General features: G+C 59.6%; 8 protein-coding genes across 8 annotated transcripts; all 8 read right to left on the bottom strand.

Moving 5' to 3' along the window:
- Nucleotides 1-44: 44 nt before the first annotated feature.
- Nucleotides 45-809, bottom strand: LBRM_09_1150 (conserved hypothetical protein; the record flags this gene model as incomplete). Its single annotated transcript, XM_001562679.1, has 1 exon — nucleotides 45-809. One exon carries the CDS (start codon nucleotides 807-809, stop codon nucleotides 45-47), a length of 765 nt encoding a protein of 254 aa, XP_001562729.1.
- A 2902-nt stretch (nucleotides 810-3711) lies between these two features.
- LBRM_09_1160 (conserved hypothetical protein) lies at nucleotides 3712-5301 on the bottom strand (the record flags this gene model as incomplete). Its single annotated transcript, XM_001562680.2, has 1 exon — nucleotides 3712-5301. The coding sequence occupies one exon, from the start codon at nucleotides 5299-5301 to the stop codon at nucleotides 3712-3714; it is 1590 nt and encodes a 529-aa protein (XP_001562730.1).
- An 802-nt stretch (nucleotides 5302-6103) lies between these two features.
- Nucleotides 6104-6832, bottom strand: LBRM_09_1170 (mitochondrial RNA binding protein 2; the record flags this gene model as incomplete). The annotated part of the gene is made up of 1 exon (XM_001562681.1): nucleotides 6104-6832. One exon carries the CDS (start codon nucleotides 6830-6832, stop codon nucleotides 6104-6106), a length of 729 nt encoding a protein of 242 aa, XP_001562731.1.
- Nucleotides 6833-7916: 1084 nt separating this feature from the next.
- Nucleotides 7917-8618, bottom strand: LBRM_09_1180 (putative inner membrane preprotein translocase Tim17; the record flags this gene model as incomplete). Its single annotated transcript, XM_001562682.1, has 1 exon — nucleotides 7917-8618. One exon carries the CDS (start codon nucleotides 8616-8618, stop codon nucleotides 7917-7919), a length of 702 nt encoding a protein of 233 aa, XP_001562732.1.
- Nucleotides 8619-9392: 774 nt separating this feature from the next.
- Nucleotides 9393-10121, bottom strand: LBRM_09_1190 (conserved hypothetical protein; the record flags this gene model as incomplete). The annotated part of the gene is made up of 1 exon (XM_001562683.1): nucleotides 9393-10121. One exon carries the CDS (start codon nucleotides 10119-10121, stop codon nucleotides 9393-9395), a length of 729 nt encoding a protein of 242 aa, XP_001562733.1.
- A 463-nt stretch (nucleotides 10122-10584) lies between these two features.
- Nucleotides 10585-11433, bottom strand: LBRM_09_1200 (conserved hypothetical protein; the record flags this gene model as incomplete). The annotated part of the gene is made up of 1 exon (XM_001562684.1): nucleotides 10585-11433. The coding sequence occupies one exon, from the start codon at nucleotides 11431-11433 to the stop codon at nucleotides 10585-10587; it is 849 nt and encodes a 282-aa protein (XP_001562734.1).
- Nucleotides 11434-12338: 905 nt separating this feature from the next.
- LBRM_09_1210 (conserved hypothetical protein) lies at nucleotides 12339-14567 on the bottom strand (the record flags this gene model as incomplete). Its single annotated transcript, XM_001562685.2, has 1 exon — nucleotides 12339-14567. The coding sequence occupies one exon, from the start codon at nucleotides 14565-14567 to the stop codon at nucleotides 12339-12341; it is 2229 nt and encodes a 742-aa protein (XP_001562735.2).
- Nucleotides 14568-17104: 2537 nt separating this feature from the next.
- On the bottom strand, nucleotides 17105-17698 carry LBRM_09_1220 (conserved hypothetical protein; the record flags this gene model as incomplete). The annotated part of the gene is made up of 1 exon (XM_001562686.1): nucleotides 17105-17698. The coding sequence occupies one exon, from the start codon at nucleotides 17696-17698 to the stop codon at nucleotides 17105-17107; it is 594 nt and encodes a 197-aa protein (XP_001562736.1).
- Nucleotides 17699-17842: the final 144 nt, after the last annotated feature.

A 17842-nucleotide genomic window follows, 5' to 3' on the forward strand; every position in this document is an offset into this window, starting at 1 on the left:
CCCCCCCCGTATAACTCCTTTCTTTCCCTGTACGCCAGGCTCGACTACTTGTCTACTTCGTTCTTCAGCAGCGTCATGACCACAGACAAGAAGGCGTATGCGCACTGCCGGATTGGAATGTCCACGTTCGGCACACCGTCTACCAGCGCCGCAGCCGCTGATACGTCTGGCTTGTACGCTGCCACCTGCGCCTGGAGTCGGTCAATGTCGTCCCTCAGCTTGCGCTGCCGGTCTGCCGGGCGCAGCGCCGGATCATTCAACTTCTCCATTATTCGCTGAATGGAGACGAGGAAGGAGTTCGGCATCTTCAGGGCGAGCGTCACCAAGTCAAATGACTCCTTCAGGTGACTCTGCTGCCGCGCCGTGTTGGAGGCGTTTTGCATAAGCAGCCGTTCCCGCTTCGTAGCCTCTTCGAGCTTCTCCTTCGTGGCGTCCGAGTCCTTCTTGAGCTGATCAAATGCGTGCTGCAGGTCGGTGAAGGCCGTCTTGTAGTTGAGCACCTTGCCTGTCGATGTTGTTACCTCGCTCGTTGCCAGACCCAGCTGGCTGCGCAGCTCGGCAACCTCGTCGGCGAGGCTCATCCGCGCCTCCTCGGCGTCGTTGAGACGCCCCTGCTGTTTGTCAAGTTCGTGCTGCAGCGCCGTGATGGCCTGGAGCATCTGTTCATTCTCCTTGATGAGGGCGATGGTGGTTTCGTCCAGTTCGACGTTCGGCAACGGACTACCAGACGGGCTACGGGCCTGGAGAGAAGATTTCCCGCCCTTTCCCGATGCCATCGCTGCTGCCGTGTTGGTCGGGATCGCTGCCATCGGTGAGGACTCACGCGGCGCCGTGGCAGAGGTTGCACTGCTACCGGCACGGTTGCCACTAGTGGTACCGGCACCCTTCTTCATCTTTCTGCTCGTGTGCGTGTGTGTGTGTGTGTCGATGTGGTTGCTGTGTGTGCGCGGGGGCAGTGAGAAGCGGATCTAAAAGGCGGCCCGTTGCTGGTGTATCTACGTGTGCTGGTGTGTTTACCACAGGAGCGGAGCGGGGGTGGTGGGAGTGTGAGAGCAGTGCAAGAGAGAGAGAGGGAGGGGGAGGGAGAGGGAGAGGGAGAGGGAGAGGATGGCAGGGTGGAGCCCAAACAGATATCTGCACTTCTGTGCGTGCATCTATGTGTAGAGAGCGCAGGAGCGACGACGCGGCCGTGTTGCGCAGAGGCGTGTATGTGAGCATCCGTACTGTATTACCAACCAACACCGGTTGCGTTGATCCTCACCTCCTGCACCTAACCCCCTCTCTCCTCTACCCCCGCTCCGTCGCTGTACATCATCGAACCGTTGACTCCCCTTCCGTCGTACTGGGGGATACTTCGCTGAAAGCCGCAGTCAGGGTACGCTGATGTGGTGATGATAAGAAGAGGGTGAAGGAGGCGCAGGTGATGGTGGTGGGGTTTTTTTTTTTTCCGACTTGCATCGCCCGCTGTGCGTCCCTGTGGTGTATGTGCGTTGTGTATGCCAGTGCCTCCGCCTTCACCTGGTAAGTTCGATTTGGCCTTTAGGGGGTCGTGACGAGACAGCGGGCCTGTCGAGTCGGGGAGGATGGCCAAACGCATGAAGTGAGTCAATGAGCCCAAGACAAGGAAGCAAATGGGAAGGAGACCGCCCCCCCCCCCCCCCCCCCGTCCCCGCACACGCCTACACTCTCCGGAGAAGAGGGTGAACAAACAACAGCGCAAGAGAAGTGCACGAAGGGAAATAAACTTCTTTGATGACGTGCGTTGGAGTGTGTGACGTGCTCACTGCATCAGGATGACGAGCGGAGATTCCTAGACGTCAAGCAAGCTGAAACACACACACACACACCCATACATACATACAGACACCAACATGAGGAAAGAGCACGAATATGAAGCGCAAGAGAGACGTTCGAAGAGAGAGAGAGAGAGAGGACATGGGGAAGGGGTGGCGCGGCATGGCGTAGCGGCAGTAGGGTGCAGAAACAACGAGCTTAATGGCAGATCACCATGTCAGTGCCCCTTCCCTCCTCTTCCATTCTCACATTGCTCCATCACCACCAGCCACGCGGTTACCTTCTCGACCGTGCGTGAGGCGAAGAAAGAGGCATCAGCGAAAGTAAAAGGTTCCTCTCTTCTGTCTCCAACAGTGCACGACGTCCAGGCAGAGAAACACGTGGGAGTGGGGGTGAAATGAGGGGAATGGAAGAGGACAGAGAAGGGGCTAATACATCTCCCTCGACAGCGCGTTTGCTCTCTGCCGCAGAAGACGAGTCGGGCACCGCTCGAGCTCCCCCTCCCCCCGGGACTGCCACACAGGCCCCATCCGCGTGGTGCGAAGCAGCCGTAGGTACCCGCCTTACAGCAATGCCCCACTCAGTGACCTGAGCACCCCCCCGCCCCGAACTTTACCCACCCCCGCTCCGCAGGTCGCCTCCCCGCCCCTCTCATTACGCCAGCCGTCACCTGGTGCATCCCTCGAGGTGGCTCAGTGCTCCCCACACCAGTGGGCGGCGAGGGCCGGGCGAGAGACACGTCCGAGCCACGCCGACACCTCGCCCATCACATGGGTGGTGCACGTGTGTTCACTGTCGCAGGCCGTACCGACGTGATGCCCTGCAGGACCTGACCTCCGACATCCGTAGCGATACATCGCCCTGCTCTCCCCCTACGCTATGGGTGGCGGTGGAGGGCTGCTTGACTCCCCCACACAGAGTGGGGGGGGGGGGGGGAGGGGCGCACAGGAGGCTGGGATACCACGCACTGAGGTGTCCCTACGTCGTGAGGAAGGTTGGGGGGGGGGGGGGGGGAGAAGACAAGTGGGGAAAACACAAACAAGAAAACTCCCTGAGAACAAAAACAGAGGCAACGGCAACCCCCTCACCCTCACACTCACCCATATCGATGTGGGGGTGCGTGAGTGTGAGGGTGAAAAAATGTGTGGGTGACTTCTCTAGTCATCGACAGCAAAGGAACAGCAGTAGTGGCATCCACCGTGTCTACGCAACACACGTATACCACTCCACCACACACGTGCAGCTGCGTGAAAAATACGAGGGGGGGGCAACACGCAGAAGAAGGAAGGAATGATGAAGAGAGTACAATGATGGCAAGAAGAGCAATGAAGTCACCACTCTCATCGAGAGGCTAGGAAGGAAATAAGTTAGCAGGACAAGAAGCCTGGAAGAGCGGCACGACGTCCGCGACGCACAGGGAGAAGGACAACACGCCACCACCGCTTGAAAAAAAGCACTCCAGACCCCACTCCCTCTTCCTCCTCGCTCCCAAAGAGAGAGAGAACAGAGCCAAAGACCCACGCACCCGCAAGCACTCATGCACCCACCCACGGGCACAGACGTCTTTGAGGATGCGTCACGAGGGGGAAGGGAGTGTAGGAGAAAGGAAGAATTTTGGGAAGGGGCTTTATCGTAACGAAGCGAGGGCCTTTTGTCGTTACTGGCGAGCTCAGCACCCACACGCTCACATATTTCGCCTTCACCACACCGGCTGCATCACCCCCCAGCGCCACCACACTACATTCAGAGCGTCTTCCACAGGTCCAGGTAGAAACACGCTGGAGTACAGGAAGGAGAAAAGCACAGTAGCCCCGTGTCAGGCAGCGGAGACGCAAGGGAAACGAACGTAGTGCACGGCAGTAAAACAACAGTGCAGGGAAGCTCTGAACAGCACCGCCCGTGCGCTGCACGCTTGTCTTAGTGCCAGTGGCGCGGGTGATCGGGCACCACCGCAGCACGCCAGGCCTTTGGCGACAGAGCCCGGCGAGCAGTGGAGCTGTCTCTCTTGGGTGACTTCTTACGCGGCTGCTCTGGAACCTTCCAGGCATCGAGCGGCAGGCACTTGAGTGGCTTCGACTGGTCGATACGCGGGTTAGTGCTACGAGCCCTTGTGACTGGAGACGAGGTGCGGCGGTCGTCCGTATTACCGTTTGTCACCTCCTCGTTCGTGCGGGGGCTCGTCAGGGAGTTTCCATTTCTCTTTATTGTGAACGGTGAGGAGGCCCGCCGCTGCGGGGTGATCGAGACGGAGTGACGCACCTCGACGCTGTAGCGGCGCTGCGCAGCCATCATCGCGTACGGATTGTGGAAGTGGTAGCGAGAGTCTTTCTCCGCCATCGAGTCGTAGAGAATACGAAGCCGCTCCTGCTCATGCTCCTGTCGACGTTGCGCCGCGGCGGCCATGCGTTCCTGTCGGTTGCGGCCGCTCTTCTCCAGTCGCGCGTGCAGTTCTGCATCCATGTGCATGCGCCGCATGTACGTGGCCTTCTCGCGAGCGAGCTCCTCCTTGACAATGATGGACTCACGCGCGAGCGCGTACTGCGTCATGCGCTCTGCCACCTCCTGTCGGCGGTACTCGTTCTCCATCATTCGTTCCACTGCGATGCGCTCCTCTTCGGTCATGGGGCTGCCGCGGCTGCTGGCCGACGTGCCGAAGCCATCCATGACGCCGACCACGCCGTTCACAGAGCTGGCCCGCCGTGCCACGAGGGAGCGGGCGGACCTGACGACAGATGAGCAGCGGCGGTATTGCTGATCGTACACATCCGCCAGCTCAGCGGCGCTGAGACCGCTGAGCGAGTAGGAGCGACCACGACTGATGCCGCTGGTCGAGCGCGGCGACGGCGCTGCACCACGTGAGTTGTACGAGTGGCTGTCATGACGCTGCACGCCGTTCCCGTTCACCGCAGTCGGAGGGGCGGCGTTGTAGGTGCGCGGCATCGGAAGTGTCGAGATGCCGTTGGCTGGCATTGGTGCTGAGGTAGCCGGGACAGTGGCTGCCACATCTGCCTCCACATCGTCTTCGTGGTGCTGATACGGGTGTTCCATCATATCACCCAGATCGGGCGGCGGCACTGTACCTTCGCGCGAGGGGTTCCGTGCGCTCTCCGGGGACTCGTACGAGTCCGCCGAGCTAGAAACTTCATGCAAGGCGTCGTTGCCGGCCATCTCCGCTGAGGCTTTGTGCTCTTCAGGTGCAGCGAGAGCGGTTTCTTCTTGCTTTATCGCGTTGTCGACCGGGTCGTGGTGCGCCTCGTCATTTTCCTTCGGCTCGGCGCTGTGGCGAAAGAGAAACATTGTGCGGTGAGGGTTGAAGGAGACGGCGTGGACAAGACGATACTGATGTGATGGCGTTGGGGCCTGAGAGCAGTTTGATGCAACAGCAAGAGTACTGGTGGTAGCTGCAGGTGTCGGCAGGTGGGTAGGCAGGAGGAGGAGGAGAGAGCGACGAGAATAAAGGTAGAGAGGAGATGCACGTAGCAAGGAAGCAACTGAAGAAGCTGACATCCACACGTGTGCCTGTGAGTGTACGTACGTATGTGCGAGGAGTGCCTCTCTAAGCCCGACCACGCACAGAGTTGCTCACTTGAATACCGAAAGAGAAATAGAAAACAGCAAACAGGAGGTCGACGACGCGGGAACGCCGTCGCCCCCCCCCCCCTGTCGATGGCCCTCTCACCGCTACATAAACACGCACATCTCCTCCGTCTTCTACACGAGAAGGGAGTAGAGCTGTGTGCGTGCGCGTGTGTGTGTGTGGGTGTGCGTCGATAGAAATTCCCCACCCCCACACGACAGCTGATCAAATGATGGATGGGCACTCTTCTGCTGCTTCTCTATTTTCTGTGCGTTTTCAACCTCCAAGCTCATCTCGGCTGCATGCATCGGCATCTATGCGTACTGATGTGGATGCTGAGCTCATCGGAAGTGGTATACGGGAGCACCCTGCCCTCTCAGGTAGTGAAGAGGGGGGGGGGGGAGAGGGACCACGCTCACTCTCTGGTAGACACATCCACACCCACACATACACGAGAGAGAGAGAGAGAGAGAGAAGAAGAGGGGTGGGAAGCACCAGCACGGCGTACGTTTACTACATCACGTACACACAGGCAAAAGATGAGGGGCGTCTCCCCCCCACGAAGCGCCTCCCCGCCAGCATCTCACCGCCAAACAGGCCTGCACGCCCACACGGAACCAACCCTATAACAGCGCCCGCTTCGATCTCGCTCAGTATTGCGCTACAGCTAAGACTCATACACGTCTTGACAGTGTCCCTCCTTTCGTTTTACCTCGTGTCTCGTTGCCCTCCCTACACCTTTCGGGAAAAGCCCGTGTTGTAATGAAGGGCTTGGGTGAGAAAGCGGTGCAGCATGAGGGACTCCGCCGCGTTAAACTCCACCGTCCACTCCACCGTCTCCTCATGCACGTCGGCGCCGTCTGCTGTCTGGATCTGGCCAGTGGTTGGCTTCATCGATGTGCAGTGAAGGGTGTAGTGGTGCTTTCCTTTCGCTGTATTCGGGAGAAACGAGGCCTTTGTGAAACGCGACTGCACCTCGAGCTTGCTCATGCGCTCCTCCAGCACCCCGAGAAAGCGCGCCGCGTACACAGGCGGCAGGGTCACTGTCACCACCCTCTCCGCGCGGTTCGGGTTTACTGCGCGGCTGCCATCTTCACGAAGTGCAGAGGTGGCGCTACGCTGCCGGTGGTAATCCAGAACGATAAAGCCATCGCGGTACGCCACACGCAGCAGGTGGCCTGCAGTGATGTTCGCATCGTCCCAGTGCACAACGTCGAAGGCCGGCGGCAGGTCGTCACGCCTCCCGCGCTGGCCCTGCACGCTGCTGCTTCTACTGTTATGGCGCTGTGGAATGACGGGCGTGGGCGCCGCAGCGTCGGAGGAGGTCCAGCGCGCCGGCTGTAGAAGGGGTGCCTTACAGGCAAAGGCGCTCGGGTTGGCGGAGAGGCCGCCAGCGACGGCCATGGTAGTGACGCCAGCGTGGTTACGCAGCGCCCACCCAGTGGGGAGACGACGAAGCATGGGGAGGTAGGTGATTGAGTGTGGAGCAGGGGAGAACGACAGATGTCCTGAAACACTCGTAAGTGACGCCTTTTAAAGGCCCGGAGCGTGTGCAGTGTAGAGGATAATGAGGCTGTCCAGGGGTGCATGCGTGGGTGTGTGAAGGGGGAAGGCGAGAGGATAGTCAGGAGAGAGGGTAGGAGGGAAGGACACTAGAGATTAGCATGTCGTGTGGGTTTGGGGAGGGTAAAAGGGCGAAGGATGGAAAGAGGATACCTCAGGGACAGCTGCAAAGCAGCGCAAAGCCACGGTCAGCCGCCTCCTCATATGGCCAACCTGGGGGGAAGGGGTAGTTGTGCTGATGCAGACAGATAGTGCTGACAGCCCAAATCATCCTCTCCACCCCCGTTGTTGAGGACGTCGTTGCGCTATCAGAGCGTTCGGTTCACAGCCGCCGAAACGGTGGAGAGCAAGAGAGGAGGAAGAGAGGCACAAACACATCCACACACATCCATTGCTCACTACCCCTTCACCATCCTATCCCGCTGCCCTTCCTCCTCTTCGGTGTTTCGTTTGCCAGCCCACCAGAGAGTTATCAAAGGAAGAGGGGGACGGGAGAGGCATAATCCAGTCGCGCGAGAGGCAGAGGGACGGCAACGGCAGACAGAGACAGGCGACAAGACGAAAGGCTTTCTTGTCTCTGTGGTGGCCTGTGTGTGCGTGTGCGTGCGTGCGTGTGTGTGTGTGTGTGTGGGCGTGAGTGAGTAGGGTGTGATGATGCCTCAGCCGTGCGTCCCTCCTGCGGTTTTCTCTCGCCCTAGTTTTGTGAGCGAGTGAGTGGGAGTGTGTTAGCGCCCCTTCCCATGTTAGAGAGCACGAGTGGAGAAACACCGGGTGGGGTGGGGCGGGGTGGCTACGTCGATGCAGTCCGCGAACACCAGATCCATCAAGACGGCAGGAATGCCGGAGATCCAGCAGGGATGGAGTGTGTGGGATGGAGTGTGTACCCTCTCCTCCTCCTCCCCCTACGCACGCCTCTCTCTCTCTCCCTGGCATACACATCGCTCTATTTCCTGTGCGCTGCTCGTTACGTGCCGTTGCTTGCTTAGTGCTGGGCCATGCCCATTGCATCCAACATCTTCTCAAACACCAAAGAAAAGGCCGCGCCGCCCACGATGCCGGCAGCCAGGCCGGGGTACTTGTACGAGCGCCACCCATACCCGCCACCAATGATAGCGCCTGCAATAGTCGGGTTCCACTGGTCCTTGCGGCCGCGGCGCTTCTCTAACGCCACCTCAATGCCGCCAAACAAGAAACCGAAGAAGGCGAAACTGCCGGCGAGACGGTGAGCGCTGCGCAGGCTATGCCGGAAGAAGTCTGCCGTTCCCATCGCCTGCGTGCTTGTCTCAGCCGAGATCATAGAGCCGAAGAGTGAGAAACCGAAGCCCATGATGTAGCCGCCAAAGACGTTCAACATTGCTGTAGCCAGTGTGCTGTCTTTGGCCACCATCATCGCCCGCTGGAGGGGCTCAATGGGCTGCCTTGGATCCAAAATAGATGTCATTTCTGTTCGTGGTGGGTTTGTGTGGGCCTTTCGCCCAACGCAGGTAACGATGGATGCCGTGCGTGTGCACCGGACTCCGATGCACGTTGGCACCGTACATCGCCGATGGGCGGTGAGGTCGGTAATGACGGAGTGGTGATGGCGGTGAGGTGGATGGATGGAGAGACCGAGAAGACGCAGAAAGAATATGAGAGAGAATAGGGGAGCCAAAGAGGAAGGAGAGCGCGCGCGTCTGCAGTGCATTGTCAGTTCGATCCCACCGGTGGAAGACTTTGCCTCAACTTCTTCTGTTTCTTACACTGGCGCAGCGTTTAATCGAATGTGGGCGGGAGGTACATCATTACGAGAGACAGATGCTGGTACGCGCCTCATCTCCTTCACCTCCCCCGCGCCTGGGGTCTTGGGCATCAGATCGGTGCCACGAGGCGACCATACACGGTCATGGAGGGCACCCTCGGGTGAGCATCGAGGGAGGCGGCGTCGAAGTTTATCTCGCATCCTTTCCCCTTTTTGACTCTCTCTGGTACTTCTTCTCCTTGCTTCAGTTCTTTGACCCTGCATTCTGCGCATGCCGGACGTGTTCAACACTCGTGCGTGTGTGTGAGGGGGAGGGGGGGGGAGTTGGTGAAAGGTGAAGAGCGGCTGCCCTCCTGTTGTTCTTCTTTCAGGGCCGTTGCACACACACACACACACACACACACACACGCACACACACGCTACTCTATTGGAGCGCATCTCCCTCCTCTACCGTCCTTCCTTTGCCTTCACCGCGGCCGGCTCTTTGCCCATTTGTGTGAGCGCCGCAGTTCCCGTCGTTCTGCGCTCGTGTGGTGGGTCGCGCCTCAATCTCGTCGTGAGGAGCGCATGAAGGAGGAGGGGAGGGAGGGAGGGGAGGCGACTTACGCAGGGGCCCGCTCTACGAGAACGCCCGTGTCTGTGTGCGTCGGGCATCCAACTAACTGCACGCGAGTCCGCTCGGCCAACTCCACCCCTATGCCGGCGCAACAGTGGCCAACTCTACATCACGATCTCAGGCTTGCTCTGAAGCACGGCAATCCGCTGCTGGGACTCCTCTCCCCACGCATCAATGCTGTAGACTGCGACGAACTCGCAGTAGCCGGATTGAATGGTGAGCCGGATAAAGCGGATGTCACGTCCCGCGCCTTCGGGGTCTAAGTCAAACGTCTCTGTCTGCGGACCGCCAACGCCACCGGCCGCCGCCTCTGCTCCGGTGCTGCTATTGCTGCCGACGGCAGAACCGCGAGCAAGGGTGCGCTCTGCGATGACCTCAAACGCCGTCGGCGTCTCCCCGCAGCACCTTTCAACCAGAATATCCTTCGCGTCATTCAGGGTGACGGATAGCTTCGAGATCTTCGCCGAGGAGGCGCGTGTCTGCAGAATCACCTCCTGCGGGAACCCCCCCGTGGTGAGCACAAACGACGTGGGGTTCTTGGGGTCGGTGATGGCAGTGCCAGGGAGGTTGTCGTCGTGAAAGGAAATGAAGTTCACATCAAAGAACACGCGTGAGTTGGAGGCTGCCATTTTCACCTCTTCCTTTTTCTGTTGTTCGCTGAGGCAGACCTCGCCGTATCGCTCACTGTGCGGAGCGCCGGCATTTGCGATAGGAGAGAGAGAGAAGGAGGGGGAGTGAGGGAGGAGGGAGCTGAGGCACGAATAGGAGCACGGCTGCATTGTGGTCAAACACATCACCGATACACCCACACACCCCCACACACGCATGTACATACGAGTGAGAGGTAGCCTGTGGAATGCCTTCCGTAGCATCGGACCGGAATCATCACCACCACCACAGCGGCGCCGCAGGTCCAGGGCACTGTTCTCTTTTTCCAAGCGCATCCTCCATTTTGTAGGCGTTGTAACGAACTGTACACGGGCACACGCATCGACGCACCGCCATCTCCTCTTCGTGCTGTGTGCGTTACTGCTATGCGCGCGCGCCCTGCGTACTCTTAAACGGGCGTGATGTTCTTATCAGACCAAAGAATGAGGGGGTGAGGGGGTGGGGGAAGAAGAAGCGCAAGAGGGAGTGTGTGGGGGGAGGGGAGGGGGGCGTCAGCATGGGGCGCTGAAACAAGCAGCAGTTTTCTTCCGATGTCCAGCACCGCCAATCCCACCCGCTTCTCCCCACTGACGCACACCTCGGCAGCACCAAAAGGTTGGGTAGGAAAGCGATGTGCCATTAAAAGACTCACAACTCCTCTCGTTCTCGCTTGTGTCCTCGGCGGCCACCACCTGCCTTTCGTCGCGGGCCGAGTTCCCCGTCGCGTGAGTACCGCAGCACGTCTTGATCTGGCCGGTTCACGTTGCCGCCCTCGTTGAGGTCCCACTGGCTACGACTACCCTTGCGGCGCTTCCGGACCTCTGCAATGCGAGCGTCGTGCGCTACCTCACGCTGTACGTTGCGAATGGTCTTGTTGAAGACCTGAAGTGTGCCACTATTCATGTCGTACGTACCGGACTGCTTCAAAGGTGTCGGGTCACCAACACGTCGGAGCAGGTGCGCGCGGCGGAGCTGACGACGCTGAAACATCTGGACCCGCTTGTCCTTGGCTGCGTGCAGCGCACTACCTTGACTGTAATCCACAGCTTCACCATGAGTCAGCCGCTCCCACGCGCCGCGCTCGCGCAGCTCCTTTTTCTGCTGCGACACCTGTGCCAGTCGTTCCGCATAGGGCACAGAACTTTGGTTCGCGCAGAGAACAGCGTCCTGGGTACGCGTGCGCACGTTGACAGGTCGTTTACCGCCAATGCGCTCGAATTGCTTCCAGTTCTCCTCGATGCGCTCCTCCATCGTCATGTCGCCGGAGTGCAGCGCCGCCGTGCGGGCGTAGATGTCCTGCAGGTCCTCGTTGATTCGCTGATGGTGGACGAGCAAATCGCGGTGATCCGCACGCTTCTTTCTGGTGTTTTGCATGTAGGACAAAGCATGGGCTTCGTTCTCCTGATAGTGGATACCGCGGTGCAGCGAGCGTGGGCCTTCGACCTTGTTGCGCTCCTTCACGAGCTGCCGCGTCGCGCGGCTATGCAGAGGCGGCATCCTCTCCTCGGTCGTTGCGCTGTTATGGCGAGCAGCCAAAAGCAAAGCAGCACGCAGAAAACGAAGGAGTACTGTGCGGTGTGACGCTCACCAGGAAAAGGTGAGCCAACGAGTTCCTCGTTGTCAGCAACCGTCTGTATGTAATGTCACCGCAAAGGCTGCGGCTACCGTGAAGTGGAGAAACGAGAGCAGCAGAGCCACAGCGCAGGGTGCGTGTGCGCACGTAAGAGGCCGCAAGGATGCAACGAAGAGCAGATTGGGGACGTGTGAGGGGGACATAGCGGAAGCGGTTGCCCTCACCCGCTTCCGCTGTGCGAAGACGAAAGTAAAATAAAACGCGGTCGTGGCAACAGACGCGATGGCGGGGCGTCGGAATCCACCCCACTTGTTTGTTAAGCAGAGCGGAGGCACTCGGTTCGTCTGTGCATGTGTGTGTGTGTGTATGGGGGGGGGGGTGCGCTGGGCGGAAAACCTGCGCGCTCATGAGGATACTCTTCTTCGTTCTTTCTGTTTTGTTTGCTTCTCGCTTGCGTCTGCCCCCTTCGATTGGGTCGTGTCTCCGCTGCGGCAGGGCGGTGGGGTGTGCAAAATGGGGGAGGCAAAGGAGCGAAGGGGGGGGGCTGCTGAGGGACACACACGCCCGCATATTCACATCAACAAGAGAAAGCATTAAACACAATGGGCCTCACTGCGCACCCACCCATCCACGCGCACACATCAGCAAACAACAACCAAACGTGGTCACAGGCACAAGACGAGAAGGAGAAGAGGAAAGATGTGTGTGAGCGAAAAAGCGCAATAGCGTCCTCGTGGGTTGTGACAGCCCCAAACACCGCCCCACTCTGCCATCCACTGAAGCAACGCGGGATGTATTTCTCCACAGCAGAGAGACCGAGGAAGACGGCTCAGAGATCTTGCTTAAGCTCGATGTGGAACTTCCTACCTGCCTTCGCTGCCGCCTCGGACGTACGCCTTATCGTCTCGTTCATCATCTGCAGCGCTGTCTTGACTTGTACGCCGTCCGGGCCATGCTGGTCGAGAAAGGCTCGCTGCTTGTTGACCAGGTCGCGCAGGTGCTCGTACGATTCGCGATGCTTGCGCTCTGCAACGGCTTTCTCATATGCCTCGTTGATGCCCAGCCGTTCCACAACGTAATGTGTGCCGAAGCCCAGGAGAAGAAAAGCAATCAAAGGCACCCACATCGCGTTGATGTAGGCACGCCAGTAGGAAGGCAGTCGGTGCGCCTCCTCGTACCCGATATGCCCCTTGACGTACCGGAATAGCTTCGGATTCTCACACAAGCTCAGCAGCTCTTCGGCCGTCCCGCTCGCTACATAGCCGTCGACGTTCTGCATCACTGTCAAGTAGAGTTTCTCGTCTCGCTGGGCGGCACTCATGGTCGGGTACGCTGACTCGATGTTCATATCGGACGGTTGCGTGCCATCGCTGTCGGGTGACAGCGCCGGCAGCGGCGACCGCGTGTCGAACTTGTCATGGCCGTTTCGGTCCACCTGGCCGCGCTTGATCTTCTCGAGGAGCCTCACATTTTCGATGAGGTTCGCGGCCGCCTCCGTACGCGGCATCGTGCGCCACAGCCGCTCCGTCTCACGCAGCGCCTTGATGTCCTCCTGCTTTGTCGGCTGCGGTTCGTAGAGCGCCTCGAGGGCGGCCTTGACTGCTCTGCCTCGACGAGTATCGAGGGATCTTGTCGCCGTTGTCGACGACGTTGCGGAGTGGGTTCTACCCTTGACGCACCCCTCTTCTGTGCGACTTTGCTGGCCTTGCATGGAAGCCTCGGCCGTCTCGGCCTCCAGTGCCCGCCACGCCTGCACGCGCTGCACCACCTTCGCTGTATAGACGTCGCGCATCAGACTTGCCCACATCGGGTCGTACTTGAACTTTTGCTTCACATAGATGTAGCACAGGGCACTGTGGTAGAGGTTATCATGAATGAGCCGCTGCATGACCAGCTGTGCAGCCGCCTCGTCGCCGTGCGCGTACTCGCGACTCTGCCGCTGCACCTCCCGCACCTCCTGAGTGAGAGACAACTGCTCTGCGTAGCGGAAGGTGTCATCGGCGATGCGGTCGGCCGAAGGCTGTGTTTTGTGAAGTGCGTAGAGGTTGTAGTACTCCCACCACATGTCCAGCACTGTCACCGCGCGCCCACTCTGCGCGGCAACGTGGACTGGTCGCAGGATCTGCCAAAGCGCCTCTTCGATGGCAGCTGGCGCGATGCCACGGCCAGGGAAGATCGGACCAACACGCTTCACACGCCGCGATTCAAGAGATGGCGTGGCCACTGGCGAATGAGCAGCGGCATCGTATCCTCTGTCACTGTCCTCGACAACCTCGGTGCACGGCACTGGGGTCTCTAAGGTCTCCGTCTTCCAGCGAACTACCACGTGCGACGCAACGGGCACCATCGGCTCCATAGCCGACGGCCGCGAGTCAGAGTTCAGCAGCAGCAGCGGAAATCTATGGAGGAGGAGCGCGCGGCTCAGCTCGCCGCCCGGGACCTCCCAGTGCTTCTCCTCACCCACCAGTTGGGCGTCCCGTGCCAGCAAGAAGGGGTGCACGAATGGGCAGCAATGCGCAAACTCGAGGCACAGAAGACAATCCGGCACGCGAGCCTGCCGCTCCTCCAGCGCTTCGCCCTGCCTGTCCTGCTCCCACGTCGGCTGACCCATCCCACCGTCCTTGTCAGGCGCAGCGATGAAGGAGAGGTGCACCGCAAGGTAGCAGTTCTCCGCATCGGCGCCATCGGCGAACACGACGCTGCCCATACCCCGCGCCTCGTCGTAGAACAGCGCCTCCACAGCACCGTACTGTTGGAAAAAGCCACGCACAAACGCCTTCGAGTAGGCGGCCACGGACGGTGGCGTAGTGGACGGCTTCGGGGCGCTTGGTGCTTGGCGCCGGTACGGCACCCTGCAGGGAAACCCGGCGAAGAAGAGCTCCTTGCACGCCACTAACTTGCGCCCGGCTCCCTTCTGAACCGGGTGGGCCCGACTGCCTCTGCCTCCGACAGCTTTGGCCGCCGCAGTCGTCGCTGATGTCGGCCCTGCTCGCTGAGTCGCGCCATGCCGTAAAGTCACCGCCGCCGGCGGATCGACAGAGAATGGAGCTGATGACATACGCTCGACCACTGGAGAAGCTTTATATATGTGTGGGCACAAAGAAGTGGCGAGGTGAAGGGAGAGCGGAGCAGAGAGAGAGGGGGGGGGGATAGCGCGGAGGGGCAGCAAAATATGCGTAGGGTGATGGGGAAGGGAAGGGAAGGACTCAAGCAATACGGCCTCTGCTGTGGTGCCCACTCCGACCTTCCGCTGGTGCGAGCCGACGACCGTACGATGGGCATTTGTGCTATTTATTGCACCATGCGAGACAACGTGGCGCCCTTTTCCTTCTGTGCCTTCCCCCTTCGCCTCCTTCCCTTCCTCCCCCCTGTGCGATGCCCTTCCGAGCACACACACAGAGGGGGGGGGCCCGATACAGAAGGAGAGGGAGAGAGAGAGGTTGGGAAGGACGAGGGTCGACATGGATACGTTGAAAGTGCACGTGTGGGGGCAGAGGGGACGTTGCACCCGCAATAACTCAGCTGAAAGGAAAGAGAAGATGCGAAAGGCGGGACTGCGAGGGGAGTCGGTGAAGAGCGACTCGTTTTTTTCTCCCCTCGACAGCGCGTCTGCTCTCTGCCGCAGAAGACGAGCCGGGGCACCACTCGAGCCCCCCTCCCCTCCCCCGGGACTGCCACACAGGCCCCATCCGCGTGGTGCGAAACAGCCGTAGGTACCCGCCTTACAGCAATGCCCCACTCAGTGACCTGGCCTCCGACATCCGTAGCGATACATCGCCCTGCTCTCCCCCTACGCTATGGGTGGCGGTGGAGGGCTGCTTGACTCCTCCACACAGAGTGGGAGGGGAGGGGCGCACAGGAGGCTGGGATACCGCGCACTGAGATGTCCCGCACCACGCAGCAGAAAAGAGGAACGAAAAGAGCACAACTCAGAGAGCTGGCCAACATAGTAGCTGGGGAGAGGAGGGGGGAGAGGTAAGTGGAGGTGAGGAAGACAATTCGCCCCTCCCCTTTCCCCCTTAAAGATGTTATGTGGCTCCTCCCCTTGTGTTGTCTGCACGGCGTCTAGAGAGGGGGGAGTGCGATGGCAGACCCATACGAGCCTGCAGCGCATGGTCCTTCCCGCATTTATGCTACACAAGACACAGGCGCATGCACCGCACCTTGTGCTGCTCCGCTCCGCCTCTCGAATATCGTTTCCCTCTGTATCCGCATCCGCAGTCACGCACACGTGCGGTTGTGCCTACTCTTCACAGAGAGCTTCATCGTTCTTCAGGGATGTACTGCAGTCCATGAAGTGAGTGAGAGGCGCGTGGGAGATGAGAAACTGCCAAGAAGGTCCCACTGAAAACAACGTTGACACGGCCACGCGATATGCGGTGCGAGAGGCCCGCGTAGTGGGGGAGTGGAGCAGAAGCAAAGTTTGAGCTGAAGGAGAAGCGGAGGCGAGTCTCAGCGAGACGAGCAAGACAAGGGAAAAGCAAACGAGAGACAACACAGCCGTGTGTGCACAGAAGCCCGACACCACCTGTCGCATCATCATTTGATGAGCGTCATCAGTAACAGATTATCAGCAATCACCTACCACCACTACCGTCGCAACCATTGCGAGCGTTGCCTACGTAAAGTGATGGCTGAGGTACGAGGCACACACCCGAAACGTTGAACAGAACACCCAAAAGAGAGAGAGAGAGCAGAAGAGAGAGGGGAGACAATGACAGGGGAGCAGGAGCTGAGATGAGCAGGTGGCTGGCGGGACAGGGACGCTGAGCCATGTGGCTACCACGGGCACGTTGCTTACAGCTCGTGTGTGCGTCTAGGCCCTCCCACCACCTCGACACGACTTTTCCCTCTCTCCTTCCCTTGCTCATTGCCGGGGAGTGGAAGGGTATTTTAGGACGCCCACATCGTCGTGCACACGTCATGGGGTACTCAGCGATAAAGCGGAGGGAGGGGAGGAGAGGGGGGAGGGGCACAGAAGAAAAGCGACCACAACGCTCGAGGAACGAGGGAAGGTGGGAGGGTGGGGAGGGGGGAGCAGCAGAGACGAGGACACAACATGGGGCATGTGTACAGACACACGCCAGATCACCAGCCCGATACGTGAGTTGGAGAGAGGGGAGCCTACGCCCCCTTCCCCTACGCACTCACTTCACTGCCTTCCCTTTTAACGCGTCTGTTTTTTCCACCCTCAATTACAGACACCAGACACGCCTGCTGCAGCAACAGCGCAGACGCTGGACCGGGCGAAGGAGAGTAGAGACACGCGGGAGGACGTAGGGCAGTGATGCGAGCGTCGGTGAGTAGAGCGGGTGAGTGGAGGAAGATACGGGCCTTGGTGGCAGCAGGGCTTGGTAGCGAGGCGAGCTGACAAAAGGAAATGCCAAGCAATCGAAGTCAAGCAACGAGCACAGAGGCTGAACTTACGTGCAACGCATCTCGCTCCTCCTCCTCCTCAGCACCCAGGGGCAGCTCGGGCAATGTCCAAAGTGGATCAAAGGCCAGAGAAAGTTGTGTGAAGACGACGAGAGCGAATGGGCAGACCCCAACGACACCCGCTCACTCAGGGCGTACGCACCCACACAACAGACGCCTTCAGTACACGTTGGGGTCCACCGACTTGGCGTACTCCATCTCGCGCCGCAGGTGGCCCATTTCTTCCTCGGTCCACTCGTTCTGCATGTGCAGGAATTTGCGAATGCGCTCAGCGCCCTCCATGATGTCCGGTGCCGCCTTCGCGATCTCGTCAATGCGGACAGCGATGTAGGCGGCGCACAGCGCGGACAGTTGAGAGAAGCGCAGAAACAGCGCGCAATTGAGCAGGTCGACGAGGTAGTCCTCTCTCTCCGCCTTCTCTACCAGTTCCATCTCTCCCGCGTGCACTACGCTCCGCAGGTCCTGCGTGAGGGGACGCGGGATGTTGTTTGTGCGCTCATCGGAGGGGAGCAATGCGTACGAGCGAACAACGTCGAGCACTTCCTTGCTGTACTCCATTCCCTCTGCCTTCAGTGGCTCCGCGTCGTAGTCGTCCGCGTCCGCCGACTCGTCTGTGTCATCAGCACCAGCCCGTGCCGCGCGGAATACCTGGTCCATATCTAGCATACCCAGCAGCTCCTTCGCCGTCGCCAGCGGGATTTCCACCGAGTACCCGCTGACGTTAGTGATACGGAAGACTTCCTCATTCGACATGGCTGCGTGTAAAGCGATGACGGAGTTGTGAATGTTTATCTTCGGCAGTGGTGTAGGCGCCGGGGCGGGGTTGCAGAGGCGTGGCGTGAGTGTGTGTGTGTGTGCCTGTGAGGGTTCTACTTCCAAGGCAATCGAGTCCGTCGT

Source organism: Leishmania braziliensis, chromosome 9 (genome assembly GCF_000002845.2).
Source record: "Leishmania braziliensis MHOM/BR/75/M2904 complete genome, chromosome 9".
NCBI classification, from domain to species: domain Eukaryota; phylum Euglenozoa; class Kinetoplastea; order Trypanosomatida; family Trypanosomatidae; genus Leishmania; species Leishmania braziliensis.